Raw genomic sequence first — 17,116 nt, 5'->3', positions numbered from 1 at the left:
AGTGAGAGAGTGACATAGCTATAATAGAGTGCCGCCTAGAGGCAGTTTCCTTACAAACGCACACAGCATGAACGAACACATGGGTACACACATACCCCAAAAAATCGTACCACGCGTGCATATAGAGTGGTAGAAAAAGTAAGCGATCCCTGCAGAATTATGCATAAGAAGCACTGATCATAGAGGAGACAAACAAAGTCCATACTAAGTACATTATTCAATGTTGACATTCAGGCAAGAAATAGTCATTCAAATGAAATCAATAAAAGGTATTTAGATTCAAGGTAGAAAAGCTGGAAGTTACATTACTCATCAGCAGATGAGTTATATTTTTGTGCTCCAAAAATGTATTACCAAATATCAGAACTTTTCAGTGACAACTTTTCTTGACTATAAGCCAAGGTTGAATTATTTAGAAAAAACAAAGTGCAAAACTCTCTACAGTGTAAAAGCAGCACTGCATGCCATTATGTAAACTTGTAAAAGAATCACTGTGGCGAAATGCTTTTATCAAAATAAGTTACGGGATAGTGTGAGGGTGACTGTCAACCAGTGGAAGCTCAGTTAAAGCTTAGAAAATCTAAGAACTAAGTCTTTTACTGAATTATTTTAATCAAAGGATATTTGGTATTGAAGTGACCCAGATCTAAATCGAATAGAAATGCATCATAACCTCTTAGAGCCATTCGCACCCAGCAGGTTATAAATATGGCTTTTATGAAGCAGTTCTGGGAGAAAGAAGGATCCAAAATTCCTTCTGAACTTTTTCCGAGTGCTATCTGTAAACACAGTTAATGTGTTGTGTCTGCAGAAGAAGGAAGAAGGACAATTAAAAGCCTTACAGAGAGCTAATAGGGCATAATGCTTCCTGTTCCTGGCGAGCTTTTAATTTAAAACATCTGGAGGAAATATTGAGTTTATGGTCAGTGTCAATACTTAAAGAACTAAATATTACCTAATATATTGTAGACAAGAACTGACTGGAATGAAAAGGTGAATGAAAGCAGCATATCTCTTGACAAGTATGAAAAGACTAAAGTTGTTATACTGGTGGAATGAGTGCTGTAGCATGGTGCATTATACCGAATTTGCCAAGTGAGCACCGGTAATTTCACGCTTTCTCGGTGGATTCTGCCCATGTTAATTCACGCTCGCATTTGCTGCCAGTGCTCCTGGTGTTCAGGGCACATGCTTGTTGACTTGATCCAGAGAACATATTGCGAGTAGCAGGTATAAGTCTAAAAGGACTTTTCATGTTGGCTTTTTGGATCTTAGTATGTTTTTTATGTCTGCAACTTCAAGGTGAAAATGATAAATCCGGATCCGAGGTAGTACAGGGAATACAGAGAAAGTCTTATATTGTATTAATCATTCCGTTTCTATAAAAAGGGTTATAGACTTACATATACTTTACTACTTTCATTTTACTGCTACTTTCTATGAGAAAAAATGTCATTAGATAAAGACATTTGAAATGTGCAAGACATGCAAAGCAAATGGCATAACCATTTTTTTTCCTGAAGTTTTCATGGATTTCATTCTCATTGTGCTTCATAGTATAAATAATGGATTCTGTTGTGTATATGTTGTGCTCAAGAACTGTGGTTATTACGCTGTTGACAAATGAATCCTTTTCTTGAAATGTTGAAGTGACAGCAGCGGCTGTGTTTATGGTTCCAAAAAACACTTACTGGATGAACTGCAACCCAACTTTAAAAGTTTAGGACATTTCAAAACTCTTTCCTGTACTCCTGCTGCCACCATGAGCCCTGCTGTGCCTGTATGTGTGTGTTTGTGTGTCTTTATATTTGTATGAGAGAAAAGGGAAAATGAGACGCAGAAAGTACTACAAGAGTGTTGTGTGTGTGTGTGTGTGTGTGTGTGTGTGTGTGTGTGTGTGTGTGTGTGTGTGTGTGTGTGTGTGTGTGTGTGTTGATGATCAAAGCTCGTAGATGTGTGAGAGAAAGAGAGTGACTTGCATAGCATCTTTTGCATTTATTTGTGTGTGTGTGTGTGTGTGTGTGTGTGTGTGTGAGAGAGAGAGACAGAGGGTGTGAATGATCAAAGCGCATGTGTGTGTGTGTGTGAAGGCTTTTGATAAGGCTGACACCTGAGCCTAGAGCAGCACCACTGGGAGATTGTGGGTAGATCAAGACAAGACCTCTAGACCTGAGGGTTTGAATGCTACAGCACAACAAAAATCAATCCAGAAAGTATCAATCAATAGAAGAAAGAAAGAGCATGATTACTATGATGCTTTAGGAAACAGGAAGAAAGTAGAGAGGGATATGAGTGGGGAGGAGGTGGAGGATGAGTAGGTGGGAGTACAGCAACTGTCTAGCAAAGAAGTAGAAACCAAGTTTTGTTGTATTTATTTTCTTAGGATGTAAATCAGTTTTACCGAGTGAGTCTTAATGTCCACACAAGGACTCAAAGACTATGACATATGTTGCAGATAAGTCCTTGAGGGCTCAAGGCTGTACTACTGAGAAATCGGAAAGTGCTTCAGGGCTCTCTGGTGGAATTTTTGAGCCCACAGTTTTCGCAAGACTGAAATGCTGAAATCTTTGCTTGAGGGAATTATCCTCAAGGGGCTGTTGAAGTGGATGTTCAAAATCATCCAAAAGGGGAAAGAAAAATAACATTAGAGGGGCTACCAACTAACAACGTTTAGGCTAACATGATACTGTGTTTTAAATTACTATCAGACAGTTTTATGAAACCACATATGAACCCACACCCTTAGTGTCACTTCTTAGTTTCACAGATGGACCTCTAACCCAGGCAGTATATTAATTCACAGAGTGCTGGCCCAGTTCTCAGGCTGTCCTTATAACCTTTGCACTCCCATGCTCTCACACTTTAAACAAGCATGGAGGTGACGCTAATTATAGTCCACTAGGGATCACAGCTGATATTGTGGGTGCACATTGGGACTAAGCCAAAGTGATACACACCATAGCAAGACGAGAAGAGCAGAGGCCGGACAAGGTGAGAAGGGAAGGAATAAGACTTACATGGTGAGTGTGTGCGTGTGCCGGGGAAGGTGACACTGACAGATTTGCTAGTTGCTGCTGTTTTTTTTGTGCACACACATGCACGCACACATTCAGAGACACTTACACAAATGTCAATGACCTCTGCTGACCTAACCTGCAATATAAATGTCTGCACACCCACATGCTGTTCTCGCAAAAGGTTTGCAGCTCCCTTGGGGGTGCAAAAAGATGGAACAAGCTACTGTTAGGTGTGTTTCTTGTGGGTCATGCATTGGTGGTATGGATTAATAGGCTATTTTTGAAACTGCACTACACTAATACAGGAGATCCCACACTGTGCTCTTGCACAGCACCACATAAATTCAGCCACTAAAGTTTTTATCCCGCTGTGTTGTTGTCAAGAGGAACTAACTACTTTGAAGAGGGTGCACCAGAACTTTGGTCTCACTTATGAAAGAACATGTGGCTCTTTGTTATAGCCCTCTCCTGAATTGTTTTTAATGTGATATATAGCCACCAAGTGTTGCTGCTGCATCACACTTAATGCTTCATAGTGCCATGGGATGTGTTGTTTATGGGTAAATGCGTGAGGCTTTTTTTCCCAAAGAATCCACAGTGTCGTTGATTGTTTTTTACTCCGTTAAGTGGAGACATCACTTTTTAAAAAATATATGTATATTTTACCAATTTCCCACATTTAATGATGAGATGAAAAATGAGATTTCCTATATATTCTGTCCTAAGTGAATATCATACATACACACTCTCATACACAAATGCACATGCCCAGATAGATATCAGAAGACGTTTACATTATATAACAAAGCCTTGGAGCCACAACGGCCCAAGTGATATTTGGGGACAACACAAGTTTTCTGCTAAACTAAACAACTTTGGAGCCAATTGCAGTCGGTTGGATTAAAAAAAAGAAGAAGAAGAAAAGAGAAAAAAAACGCGAGATTAGAGTAATGATATGCTTGCCAGCTTCTTTTGTAATGGGCAGTGCTCCCAGGAACAGGGAAAAAAATGAAAAAGAGACATGGCTAAAATCTGTACGCTTTATTGCAACATTATGTCCCTAAATAACTGAAGCAGCAAAGCGGATGAAACTGTTTGGCCACTAATGCCAAATGTTCCTTGAAATGTTGTTACCTTAGTTGTAGAGTAGCAGTGGAGCAGAAGAGGATGCTTTTATTTTCACGTGTATTACAGTATAGTGATATTTTTTCCCCTGCATATCCCAGCTTGTTAAGAGCCTCAGATTAAAGTCCAGGGTCAGCTATGATATGTTGCCCCTAGAGCAGATAGGCCTAAGGGCTTTTCTCACAGGCTCAGTGTAGGAGTTTGGAAGTGTTGGGGCTTTAAACCCTGACCTTCTAATCAGTAACCTAGAGCGTTAAAGTTACACTAACGCATTCAAGTTTTTTATCTTATTTTTCTTTGTATCTTAAAAACAGATTGAAGTGGAACAATGAGGCTACGCTGACCCTTGATGTTAAGGATATGTAAGGGCATTTGTTTCTGCAAGTTAGGGTACATTTTTTTTTATTTTGATATTTAGTTTTTTCAGATAATTGCTACTGATAGTCAACGTGTGCTTTTTCGATATGTTACTGATCACACTCGCACAGTGTCACTCCTGGAGACTGTCCAGAACAAACAGACTTTGATCTGTTGACCACTGAGCAGTTCCACAGTTCCACTGGGTGTTGAGGGCTTTGCTCAGTGATAGTAATGAGGGCGAGGTGAGTGTTTCCTTTTCACCTTATCCACGGGATTTTTTCCTGCCACTCTGGAGATTGGAAGAAAAGTACACTTGATAAGAAATAAAAAAATAAAAGAGCACCAAAATATAGACATTCCTGCACTTGGTTGCGAGTATAAACCTTCTAAACCTTTAAATGGCTCGCAACATTTAAACTTTGTGCACATTGTACGCATAAAAAATATGCGTACAATGTGCAATAGATGAGTACAACAACATGTCACTGAACAAAAACTCACTGTTCTGTACTCTAAATGATGGCTATGTTTATCTTTGTCTATATTTATTTATATTATATAAGGTCATGACACCGTGTGAGAATTTTATCCATTAAGCAGATTTCCAGTCTGTTATGGAACCAACACAAACAAGCAAACATCCTATAATGAATGGACAGTTTCCAGTTAACAGTATTTAAATGTGCTGTTAACTAATGAACCATCCTAAAATATGATTCTGTGAGCCAAGTAATGGCATAGCTCCACTGTAAGTCTTACCTAGCAGAATCTGAATGTACTCAGGGAGTAATTTATTTCATAGTGCCTAGGACTGCCTTTTATATACATTTTGGAACAGTGATTACTCTCAAGACTAGGGATGGGTATCGTTTAGGTTTTATCCGATACCGGTGCCAAATCGGTACTTTTGAAACGGTGCCGGTGCTCAAACGGTGCTCAAACCGGTGCTTAAAGAATGGAGAACACAAAATTGGTCCAAAAACCTCTCATGTTCAGCTGTTTTTTGTAAAAATATAACAATGTTAGCCTTTTCTGCAGCTATGGGGCATATATGGTATCACTCTTGGCTGGAAGCAGTGCTTAAACAATGGAAAAAACACAAACTTTGTCCTAAACCTCTCATGTTTAACTGTTTTCCACTTTTTCTTTGGTCATTTTAGCCTTTTTAGCCAGGGTGAAGGGAGTATCTGCCATCAAACAAGAAGACAGCAGCATGTAGCTATGATGATGTTTGCTAGTTCACCTTACATGCATTAATGTAATAACGTGGTTAGCCTACTCACGCAGAGAAGAACGGCTGCTGCTGCCATCATCATCCGTCATCATTTCTGCTACACTGGCAGGGCTAGGGGCCAGGACTCTCCTCTTCGTGTTTTTGGGGGATGTTGCATAACAGGCAACCCACCCGCAGTAGATGTGCCCGGTGTGAGGTCTCGCAGCAAGCTATCAAATACGGCGCATTTCTGGGCTTTTAAAAAAACCGCTATGCGTCGCCAGGTGTTTCATCGGATTTGAGGTGTTACCTCCTTTGACAGTATCACAGTATCAGCTTAAAGCACTTGTTGCAGGCTGCTGAGTTTGCATATTTTGCTATGAAGTACAGCCAGACTTTTAACCGCTTCGCCTTGGGCATTTTTAATCTGTAGCTCTGCTTTAACAGAACGTACGTACCTGGCCCCGCCTACTATCCTCGGAAACGTAAAATGATTGGCTAGAATCTAAAGTGTATCACAGCTCAGGAAAAAAAAGCACCGAAATAAAGCACCGAAATGTGCGCTGCTTTTCGGTCTGGTTACTACCGTTTATGTCAGAACCGGTGCCATCATGGCACCGGACACCGGTACCCATCCCTACTCAAGACAATAAGATTCAAAAACATTTATCACACTTGAATTGATAAATATTATGTAGTTCTGCATTACTCATACATTTACATGTTTGATCTAACGTCGTTGTAGAGGTTCTAGGAGTCTTAATCAACCTTGATTAAGACTCCTACTAAAATCATTTTACAAAGTAGCAGGTGGAGCTTATGCAGAAATATTATGGAGAGCATCGCAAACACATTTGTTTGGATATATAGTTAATACCAAATGTTAGCAGACTGCTGTGAGCCTGAAGGGCTCAACTTCATTAATGCAAGTGAGCAAGGGGTTACTGCTGCACTGATCAAATGTTCTGTGAGACAGGATTTCAGACCTGAATCATCGCTATGAATATGACCACCACCGTATCATATTACATACCAATGCCAAGTCCTGCATACTAAGTTGCATCTGTGTCTTTTTAACATCAAATTAATTAATATTGGGGACAGCATGTTGGTGTAGTACTTAGCACTGTCACCTTACAGCAAAAAGGCTCCCGGTTTAAACCTCTCAGTCAGATTCTGTGCCGAGTTTGTAAGTTCTCATGTGCCTCCGTGGACTTCCTCCTGCTCTTTGCATGTTAGTTTAGCGGGTGACTCTAGCTGTATGTCGTTGTCTGTTTCTCTGTGTTGACCTTGTGATTGATTGGTGACCTGTTTGGGCTAAACAACAGGTTGGATGAATAATTAGTATTGGGTTGGTATTCTACGTCCTTTCGGTATCTACTGTTCTTTAATAATACGGTTTTTATATGTCCAAGAACTGCAGCTACGTGCACACTTTTAATTGTGCAGTAGTATCTCCACAATTTGCAACAATCAAAATTTGTGTGCATCAGTGTGAGTTCATTTAATTTAGAATACCCTGGTTTTGTGTACTTTGGTATGCATATTTTCAAATAATGTGTTTATTTACTACTTTATAAAACATGTGGCTATGGTGCTGTAGTTGTAAAATATCTAAATAACATTCTAAAATCTATTAAATGAAAAGCTTCTAATAATCACCTTCTGTGCACAGCGCCATGCGGAGGACAGTACGGTGGATCTGAAGGGGTCGTTTTGTCTCCAAACTATCCTTTAAACTACACGACAAAACAGACTTGCTCCTATTACATCACAGTGTCGCCTCAGTTCGGTAAGTGCATAATTACAAAACTGCTTACAGTCAGTCTTGTAATCAAAGCACAGAAGACTTGTTCAAATTTTGAAATAATCATTTGTCCCAATTTGTTTTTATTTGTCTGGTTTTTTTTTTGGGTTTTTTTTGTCCAGTGGTGTTTGGTCAGTTTGCTGTCTTCCAAACAGCAATGAATGACTCAGTGGAACTGTTTGATGGACCCAATGACAACGCCCGATTGCTCAGCTCCCTGGCTGGTTCACATTCAGGTGAGTCTGTTGATCAACTCTAGTGCCAGAAACAGCCAGACGCAGCCTGAGGAATGCAGTTTTTATATTTTTTTTAATATTATATTGTCATCAAAGAAACTGTTATTTTATTGTTTTTTCACTTATATATGCATGATATTATACTTTTGAAAAGCTGCCCCACCTACAATTTTCCTTTTTTTCCTTTTTTTTGCACTGTTGAGCTGTTTTCGAAAGAGAAAAATAATGAAATCTTCTGTAAGAAAGCAGCTCTGGGGGGCTGTAGAACACAGCACCAGTGGTCGTTATCACAATTTATTTGACAGTGATGTATTTGGTGAAAATCCATTACGGGTTATCTTTACAAGAGGAAATCAGCAGTGGAAAGCGTCTCACTGGGGCCATACAACATACAGTAGCACTGATACTCCTTAACAGAATTCTCCATGGGTTTTCTTATCTTCCAACTTTGAGTCACCCCAGCTTGCCAATGTTTTGAGTCTTTACACAGTAATACAGATGGATGGAAATAGAAAGATATGACTAATTTGATCTAGATGAAAGGATATTAATAATAATTTGTTAAATAAAAATAAAAAAATATAATGATTAACATCGTTGCTGGTAAAGTGCGAAGGCATCGCCTCAGAGTTTAACTTTTGTGTGAATTTCGTGTGTTATGGCCTGGAGGCACGCTGCAGGGGAATCCCCTTAGAAGTGACGTTTAGTTCCTTTATGTCAAAATCATAACTTTCAGAATATTTTCTTTCTTGTGTTTATTCTTTTTCTCCCCCACTTTTGCTACCTCCTTTTGTTTGTAGAATTATAAGGGAAGAAAATGACTGTGTTTAGTAAACAATGTAACTACAACTACGAGTAAAGTTCCTTATAATAGTGGAGTGGTTTAAAGTTTGATAAAAAGACAAACGAGCTTACATTTTTGCTTTTTTGTGCTCATAGATCAGTGAGACTTATGTGTGTTGACTGGATGTAGCTGCCTTTTTTCTGATAAATACAACCCGTCTAATTTAATTGGTAATGGTATATATAGAATGAATGACTCATACCTTGAAGTTCATTTGGGTTTTTTGCGTTGAGGTTTTTTTTTTTTTTTTTTTTTGGCTGAAAACGAATGAAACATACCACGCTTTACAAAATAATGTTATCCGCATCATTACCCGTTACTCACGCACGCATTCACATGTGCACACACGCACACACACGCATACACAAGAAAAAAGGGGGCAAACAGCTTTGTAGCACATTGTTCCACCTAACTGACTGATTTCCCTGACTCACAAACATATTAACTCACATACACACATACCAGACTTACACATACGCACACACATCCTGATCCCCGTGCTGCTAATGATGGTTCTAAATGTCAGCCACACCAGGCCATGTTTTACCCATTTATCACTGTTACTTCATTTGCCTGCGTATGTGTGTGCATATAAATCTCTGTTTGTGTATGCCTGCTGAGATGGTGTGTGCACGTGTGTGTGCGTCTTTGTTTTGCATTTTAATTCTTGTGAGGCACATATTTTACCAAAAAGCAAAAAAGAATGAAAAACCCTGCTTATTGCTGAGTTATGAATGGAAGCTGGTACTCTTAAATATATAGGCACTTAACATATACTTAAATGCACAGTGAATGTTTGTGGAACTGAGAGTCTGTATCTTTGTAGCACATGTAGGTTTAAAAAGGAGCTGTATGTTGTTGCTGTTGTCTTCTACTTTTAAAGCTTCTACAAAAACGTTTTTGGATTAAAATTCATTTTGAAATCATTGTGATGTATGTGTTTTGTTTTGTTTTTTTCTCAGGAGAGACGCTGCCATTGGCAACTTCCAATCAAATCATGCTCCGGTTCAATGCTAAAAGTGGCCAATCAGCTAGAGGCTTTCACTTTGTCTACCAAGGTAATTCTCTCTGTGTTTGACATGTGTTCACTTAAACACAATAACATATGTTCAATTCAAGATTAACTTCAAAGTCTCCCTGCTCATATGTTTATATCCCGTCTTTCCTCATCTTGAATCATGTCATTCCTCTCATTATTGTAGCTGTCCCTCGGACCAGTGACAGCCAGTGCAGTTCAGTACCTGAGCCTCGGTATGGCAGGCGGATTAGTTCAGAGTTCTCAGTGGGCTCTGTGGTTCGGTTTGAGTGCAATCCAGGATATCTATTAAAGGGATCCAATGCGATTTGGTGCCAGGCGGTACCAGGTGCCCTTGCGCAGTGGAACACAACAACACCAACTTGTATAGGTAAGACTAAAAATTGTCTTAAGCATCAATAAAGTTCCCAGTTGTTTATAATTTTGGATAACTGTGCAAAGGACCCCAAAGGCCACACGTAGTTTGACTTTAACCATCAGACAGACTGACAGCAAAACAATATCTCTTTCAAATCAATGATCCAGTTTTATCTTCCAGTAAGAATGAGATCACATTTGAAACACAACAAAGGAGATAACAATAGATAACCAAAGGGAGATATATCTGTTTTCCCTGGCATGACTGTAAACATTGCCAACTGTCATTTTGAGAGCCAGGGTGAGAGTCATCAGTATGACTGCTTGATGTCACCCAGCAAGCAGGACCTTAGATCCCTGAACAGGTCTGTGCAGACTTGAGTATTATTAAGTATTAATGCAAAATCTGGATAAGCGAAAGACTGAAGGACTACCTGAAAAAAAAACCCAGAAAAAATTAATAAAACAACTTAACAGCTGTCCTCTGAAACAAACAGCAGCATTAAGCCTAAGCTCTTCACCATCAGTGTCATACTCGTTGGCATGCAGTGCATTCTGGGATACTTCGCTGATGACATTTAAAATCCCCAGAGAGCACTGATGAAAACGCAGATGAAAAAAGGCCTTGAGTAATTAGTCCTTTCTGTGAAGCATCTTGTACTAGTTAATGAGAGTAATGATTGAAGTTTAATTCTAAAACTAAATGCATCCATGTGAACTCTAGGGTTCCTGTTGAGAGCTGTGTTTTTTGTAAAAAGCCTCAACTTTCACCTCAGTTTATGCCATAAAAGGTGTTTGTTTTCCTATTTTTCCTGTCTGGCTCGCTGTTGTTATAATTTGAAGACCATATTGTGTTTTTTTAGGAACTAAGAGCCATATTCCAATATCCTGCCCCATCTGTTGGCATTTAGTTATAATGTTTTGCCAAGAATTGTGGATTTTATGTCTTCATTCTAGTTCCCTGCAGTGGTAATTTGACTGAACGTCGCGGGACAATACTGTCTCCTGGCTATCCTGAACCCTACCCAAACAGTCTCAATTGTCTGTGGAGGATTCATGTCAGTGAAGGGGCTGGGATTCAGGTACAGATATATATACACTTAAATATAAATGCATAGTCTACTGGATATACACTAATTTTGGAGGAAGCTGTTGGCTGTTGTGTTCATTTATTATCATTGTTGGCTATTTAGATCCAAGTAATGACATTTGCTACTGAGCACAACTGGGACTCTCTGGAGATCTACGATGGAGGAGACATGACAGCTCCCAAATTAGGGTCATTTTCTGGTAAGACAGCATGCTCACACATGCACCTAAATGCATTAAGTTATGCACAGACACACATGCAAACAATGTCCTATGATGGATGAGAGATGACAGCTTCTAAACTATGGATACACACACACACAAACACACAAGATCTATGATGAATTAGATATGGCAGCTCTTAAACTATAGATACACACACATATGGCATACACCGGAGAGCTGTGATGGATGAGTTGTAATACCAAAAATATGATATATATCTTAAATAAAGAATAAATCTTTTTAAGACACAGAATTCTTCCAATTCTAAGCAGTCAGTAAGAAGAGTGTCACCATGAGACTGAAGGTGGAGGAAAAGGAAAATAAAAAAGGGATAGAAAGAAGACAGGCAGGGATAAAGAATGATCTAACCTTTTATGATTTCCCTGCAGAGTTTCCCCTGTGACCTGCCCCAAGCACATACCTGTCACACAGCTATCACACATAAAACATGTTGCCCATAGGGCAACGCACACACCCACCCACACACAACTGACTGCGCCCTTCTAAGGAAGGCACACCGGGGAGCTACCCACTATAACCACAGTGATCTGGTGTTGACCACTGAGCAGCTTCACTGGGCATATAAGGCTGCTTCACATAAGGACACTAAAATGCTAGCTATCCATGGAGGGTGAGGGGTTGTTCACCTTCTCTGCACATAATTTCCCAGCTGGTCCTGGGATTTAAATAAGACTTATAGTCTAAGTCTTGCTGAAAAAGAGGCACCATTACGTAGAAAGGGGTTCCTTCCTGTATATCTAATATTATATTCCTCAAACTTTAATGCTTTTTCTAATCATTCACCTGGTCTATGATATCTTTATTTTTTGTGTTTTTTCAGGGACAACAGCTCCTGCTCTCCTCAACTCAACATCCAATCAGCTCCTTCTTCACTTTCAAAGTGACATCAGTGTGGTGGCAGCAGGCTTTCACCTAGAATACAAAAGTAAGGGAACACTGTTAAGATTCATACTAGGATAGCACGATGCAATGCTAGATTCATTGGCTGGAAAGAACATACTCGTTGATGCACAAGAACCAAGAATTGAATCGATTTTGGGTCTCTTCTTTCAAGAATCTACAAATGCACACAGACAACAATACAGCCAGAACTTTAACATTAAATAGCAAGAGTCAGTGACCTGAACTGGTACTGCCTGAGAGCATGCACACATACTGAGACCCACACTGGAGCACACACGCAGAATGCTCACCTGGAGGGACTTAACAGAATCAAGTAGACTTAGACACACACTCACTTGCGTGCACATACACACACAAATATGTAGATGGACAAAGGTATAGACACAGATATTAACATCATGCTTTTACACACCCGTCAGAGCATGGTTGTGCTTTTTAGTCCTTTGTAGTTGTTTTAACTTAGAATCACTTCTAGATCAATGAACATGTCCCCTTTTGTAAATATGCATGGGGGTTTCAGTGTTTGTGTGAATACGTGCATTTCTCTGTGTGTGTAGCGAGTGCACATATTTGAGCCTCTGTTGTCTGTGTTTTGCTACGCTCTGAATTCCTTGTGATGGCATGTTGATGCACACAAACTAGCAAGATTGGTCACTTTTAGGGGTGCTATATTGCTTCTGTGTGTACACACACACACATCTTGCCTCTATGGATCTTGTGCTCAGAGTTGTGTGCTGCCATGATTAGTGCCTCTGTGCTGTCTTTCAGTCCAGCTTTGTCCAGCCACTGGTAGAATTTCTGGATGTCAGCCACTTCATCTATCTGCTGGTGGTACATACCGTGCAGGGGCCTGTCCTTCCATGATGGTTCCTCCTCTTCCTCCTCTTTCTTGAGTTTCTGCTGCCTGAGGAATTCACTGAGCACGGAGTCGGTTGGAGCCATCCTCCTGATGTATTCATGGACGTTGGCTGTCTCATTCTGGACTGTGGTGCTGACACTCACCAGTCCCCGGCCTCCTTCGTTCCGCTTAGCATATAGCTTCAGGGTGCTGGACTCGGGGTGAACCCCTCCATGCATGATCAGGAGCTTCCTGGTCTTGATGTCACTGGCTTCTATCGCCTCCTTTGGCCAGCTTATTACCCCAGCAGGGTACCTGATCACCAGCAGGGCGTAGGTGTTGATAGCCCGGATCTTGTTCTTACCGTTCAGCTGACTCCTCAGGACTTGCCTGACCCTCTGCAGCTACTTGGTGGTTGCAGCTTTCCTAGCAGCCTCTTCATGGTTCCAATTTGCCTGTGGGATCCCCAGGTGCTTGTAACTGTCCTCTATGTCTGCAATGTTGCCTTCTGGTAGCTCGGCCGCTATGATGCCTGACAGGAGCGTCCATGTGGTACTAAGGCAGGTTATTGGTCGGTAGTTGGATGGGAGCGGTCCCTTTGGGGGTCCTTGAAGATCAGGTCTGTCCGGCCTTCGGTTAGCCATTCCGGGTGTCTCTCGTCAACTAGCAGCTGGTTCATCTGTGCTGCCAGACACTCATGGAGTGCAGTCAGCTTCTTCAGCCAGTAGGTGTGAACCATGTCAGGGCCTGGTGCTGTCCAATTCTTCATACTGGAGACCCTTTCTTGGATGTCTCCCACTGTGATGGTTACTGGACTCTGTTCAGGGAGGTTGCTGTGGTCTGCTCTTAGATCCACTAGCCACTGAGCATTGTTGTTACGGGTCGTGTCCTTCTCCCATCAGGGAGAAGTATTGCTCCGTCTCCAGCCTTGGTGATGCTGTTCTCATATTGTTCCCCTGCCACTGAGAGTACACCTTGGCTCATTCTGTGGAGAACAACTGGTTCATTCTCCTGCCTTCTATCTCGCTGTTGTACATCTTCAATCAGCTGGCCAAGGCTGTGAGTCTTTGCATAGCAGTTTCCAAGGCTTCGGGTATGGACCTTAATCTCTGCATCTTTTCAACTTGGCTGTTAATAATGGATACACAGAGATTGTTGAGGCGTGGCTCAGGGGAGGGTAGAGAAGGAAAAGGGAGGAGTCAGACGATAAATGATAGGTAAGGTTAGAATGAAAGGCTAAGGGAAAAAAGTGAAGGACACAAATCTTCACTGTTGTCCATATTCTTATGACCATGTGTCCTTGTAGCATTTCTGTCTTCTCAAGTAATGTTTTCAAATATATGCCAAATACCAACACAGTACATGATATTTAATTTTGTTTACTGGAAAGAAATCTTTTTGTTCTTTTCATGGAACCCAGTTCCTTCCCAGAGCACCTTAAAAAATATCTTGCAGGTTTCACACTAGAGTTTTACTTATCTTAAAATGATTGTCAGCTCTTCATTATGTAGCAGACGTTTGCCTTCCAGAGAGGTTCTGTACAGGAGACCCCAACACAAAGTAGGCTTTTAACTTTTTTATTAAACAAAGTTTTCCGGAGATGAGTCAACTTACCTGTTCAAAAGGTGATCAGAATAGATGCATCAAAATTATTATTTGACCACGGTTGATACTTCGATTTGATCCTTCTTTTAAACACTATTTTTTTTAAAAACTTGCAAGACATTAAAAGACTAAACTCTTACTGATGATTTCAACTTTATGATCTTCAAATTCACAATCAAAACTCAAATGATAGAACTATTTCTGCAACAATATCTCTTATTCGCCCATCTTTCACTGCACTGTCTTCTGATTTCCCAAGAGGCAATCTCAGTAACAGAAACTTTTATCTGGAGTTCCAACAACAAACCATGAGTATTTGATTCGTTTGTTACATATTGCTAATTAGCAGGTTACTTTAAATACTTTAAATGGATGTATCTGGATGGGTAAAGTTGCTGACATCTTAGCACTCTCCCCTTTTGTCCAAATATGATCACCTTTGTGTGTGTACAACATGATGACAGTCATAGCACCTCAATCAACACCTCACAACCTTCACAAACACTGTTATGGAAGCTATCTTTTGCATATTTTCCATGTATTTACTCTGGGTTTTCTATAGGAAGAAAGATATCAAACATTCATGAGTAAAAAAATGTCAGTGTGGGAGCGTGTATAAGTGGGCAGAAAACATCTCCTGAAGACGTGAATTTTGTAATTATATTTTCATAATTTTAGGCAGACTAGAGGGTGTTTCATCTGAAGGGCAGAAAGAGGGATCTTTTTCCCTTGCCTGTCCTCACATAAACTGGAACAAAAGTATTGTAAATCCAGTCAGTTAGACTTAAATGCTGACACTGTCTAGTCGTAGTCTAGTGGCCCTAGTGGAGTGGTTTGTGGTGCTGTCAGCATTTCACAGGGCATTACTGCTCCCTCATTCCCGGGGAAAAACAGTGCGCTCGCACACAGAGAGAGAAAGATGGTCAGCCAAATGGAATACTTTCATTGATCAGTTGTCATGACAGCCCGCTGATTCTCTGCATAATAATACACTGTGTGTGTGTGTATGCGTGTGTGTAGAGTCTCCCGCAGCTTTTTCACTTTTGGTCCATCTAAAAAAAAAAAGAAGTACCCTTCAGTCCTTCTTCAAGCACTTTTTCATGTACAAGTCGCCCATGCGCACACACTCAGTGAATCTCGGCCACCTGGATGCGTGTGCATGTATGTGTGTGTAAGCTCAGTGGGCTTGCAACGTTTTGCTGGTAGGAAGGTAGATAATGAACCAAGAAGTCCACACACACACACACACACACACACACACACACACACACACACACACACATACAAACATTCACCCCTCTGTCTCCTCTTCTTTTGCTCTCTATCCCTCTCCCACCCCTTTGTTGCCATGGTAACCGCTCTGGGGCAGGCTCCTGCGGAAGTTTCCTCAAATGTCTGCACTGACACACACGCACGCACACACACGCACACACACACACAGATACACTCCTACCGATGCTATTTGATAAGGGCCTGCTGCTGTCAAACTTATTAAGGATGTGTTTAACCTTTATTGTGTTGGGAATACATAACCAAAAGTCATTGTGTTACCTTCACATATTTTTAAGCACGTCTCAGAAGCTGCTGTCGACATCGAAAAAGTTCAGGCTTTATCATTGTACTAGCTGTCAATTCTAAAATGAGCTTTTGTGTATGACAAAAAGACATTAGAGCTTTTGTGACTTAATCTTGTGAATTATATATCCATCAAATTAATCTCTATAATTATAAAAAGCCAACCTGCTCAGACACACTATTTTGGGGTAAACAAACAACTTATAAACTTGGGTAAACTTGTATGTTTGTTGTGATGTTGTTTTATAATCAGTTTGTTCATGTCAAGATAAAGGTCACATACAGGTGAATGAGGAAGACAGGAAAGGCTTCCTGGAGATACTGCAGTTGAAGCTTAGCAGAGAGCACAGGGAAAATAAAACGATTTTAGTTGGCCATAAGATGAACGACTATAAGGACAAACATTGATTTTCCATGTCTGTGTAAAACTTTTAGAACTGATGACAACATCACTTTTACATTTTATTTCTGTGTGCTCAAGTCCAAAACACATGAATGGACCCAGAGAGCGAGAAGACGAAATAACAGTTTTGTTCATTTCATTGATTGTTACAGCGGTTGGACTTACCACTTGTCCAGAACCAATGATCCCAGCTAATGGAATTAAAACTGGAGACAGATATATGGTCAATGAGGTGGTGGCATTCAGTTGTGAACCTGGTTACACTCTGCAGGTAATGAACACACTCACACAAACTGACCATTAGACAAATGTTCAAAAATATTTTTACCCTGGTGTCATATAGTAGGTCATGGGTTCTCATGTATTTATTTAGGAGTATTAAAACATTAGATGCTTATTAAATATGAATTTTCCGGTTTTGAAAAATGCGATTGTTATGCCTTTGCTTCCACTTCCTTTAAA

The 17,116-nt window shown here is 40.4% G+C and overlaps 1 protein-coding gene across 1 annotated transcript in view; it reads left to right on the top strand.

The window, feature by feature from the left end:
* Positions 1–17,116, top strand: part of csmd1b (CUB and Sushi multiple domains 1b) — a 202,792-nt gene that overhangs the window by 121,343 nt on the left and 64,333 nt on the right. Inside the window, exons 30-37 of the mRNA XM_080301157.1 lie at positions 7,391–7,507; positions 7,645–7,758; positions 9,565–9,660; positions 9,805–10,008; positions 10,953–11,077; positions 11,189–11,285; positions 12,151–12,255; positions 16,807–16,925. Of these exons, the coding sequence (XP_080157283.1) occupies positions 7,391–7,507; positions 7,645–7,758; positions 9,565–9,660; positions 9,805–10,008; positions 10,953–11,077; positions 11,189–11,285; positions 12,151–12,255; positions 16,807–16,925 (977 nt within the window). The remainder of the gene's footprint in view (positions 1–7,390; positions 7,508–7,644; positions 7,759–9,564; positions 9,661–9,804; positions 10,009–10,952; positions 11,078–11,188; positions 11,286–12,150; positions 12,256–16,806; positions 16,926–17,116) is intronic.

This window comes from Astatotilapia calliptera, chromosome 1 (genome assembly GCF_964374335.1).
Source record: "Astatotilapia calliptera chromosome 1, fAstCal68.1, whole genome shotgun sequence".
NCBI lineage: Eukaryota > Metazoa > Chordata > Actinopteri > Cichliformes > Cichlidae > Astatotilapia > Astatotilapia calliptera.
Note: the sequence above shows the minus strand (reverse complement) of the source record. Positions and strands in the feature narration are given on the sequence as shown.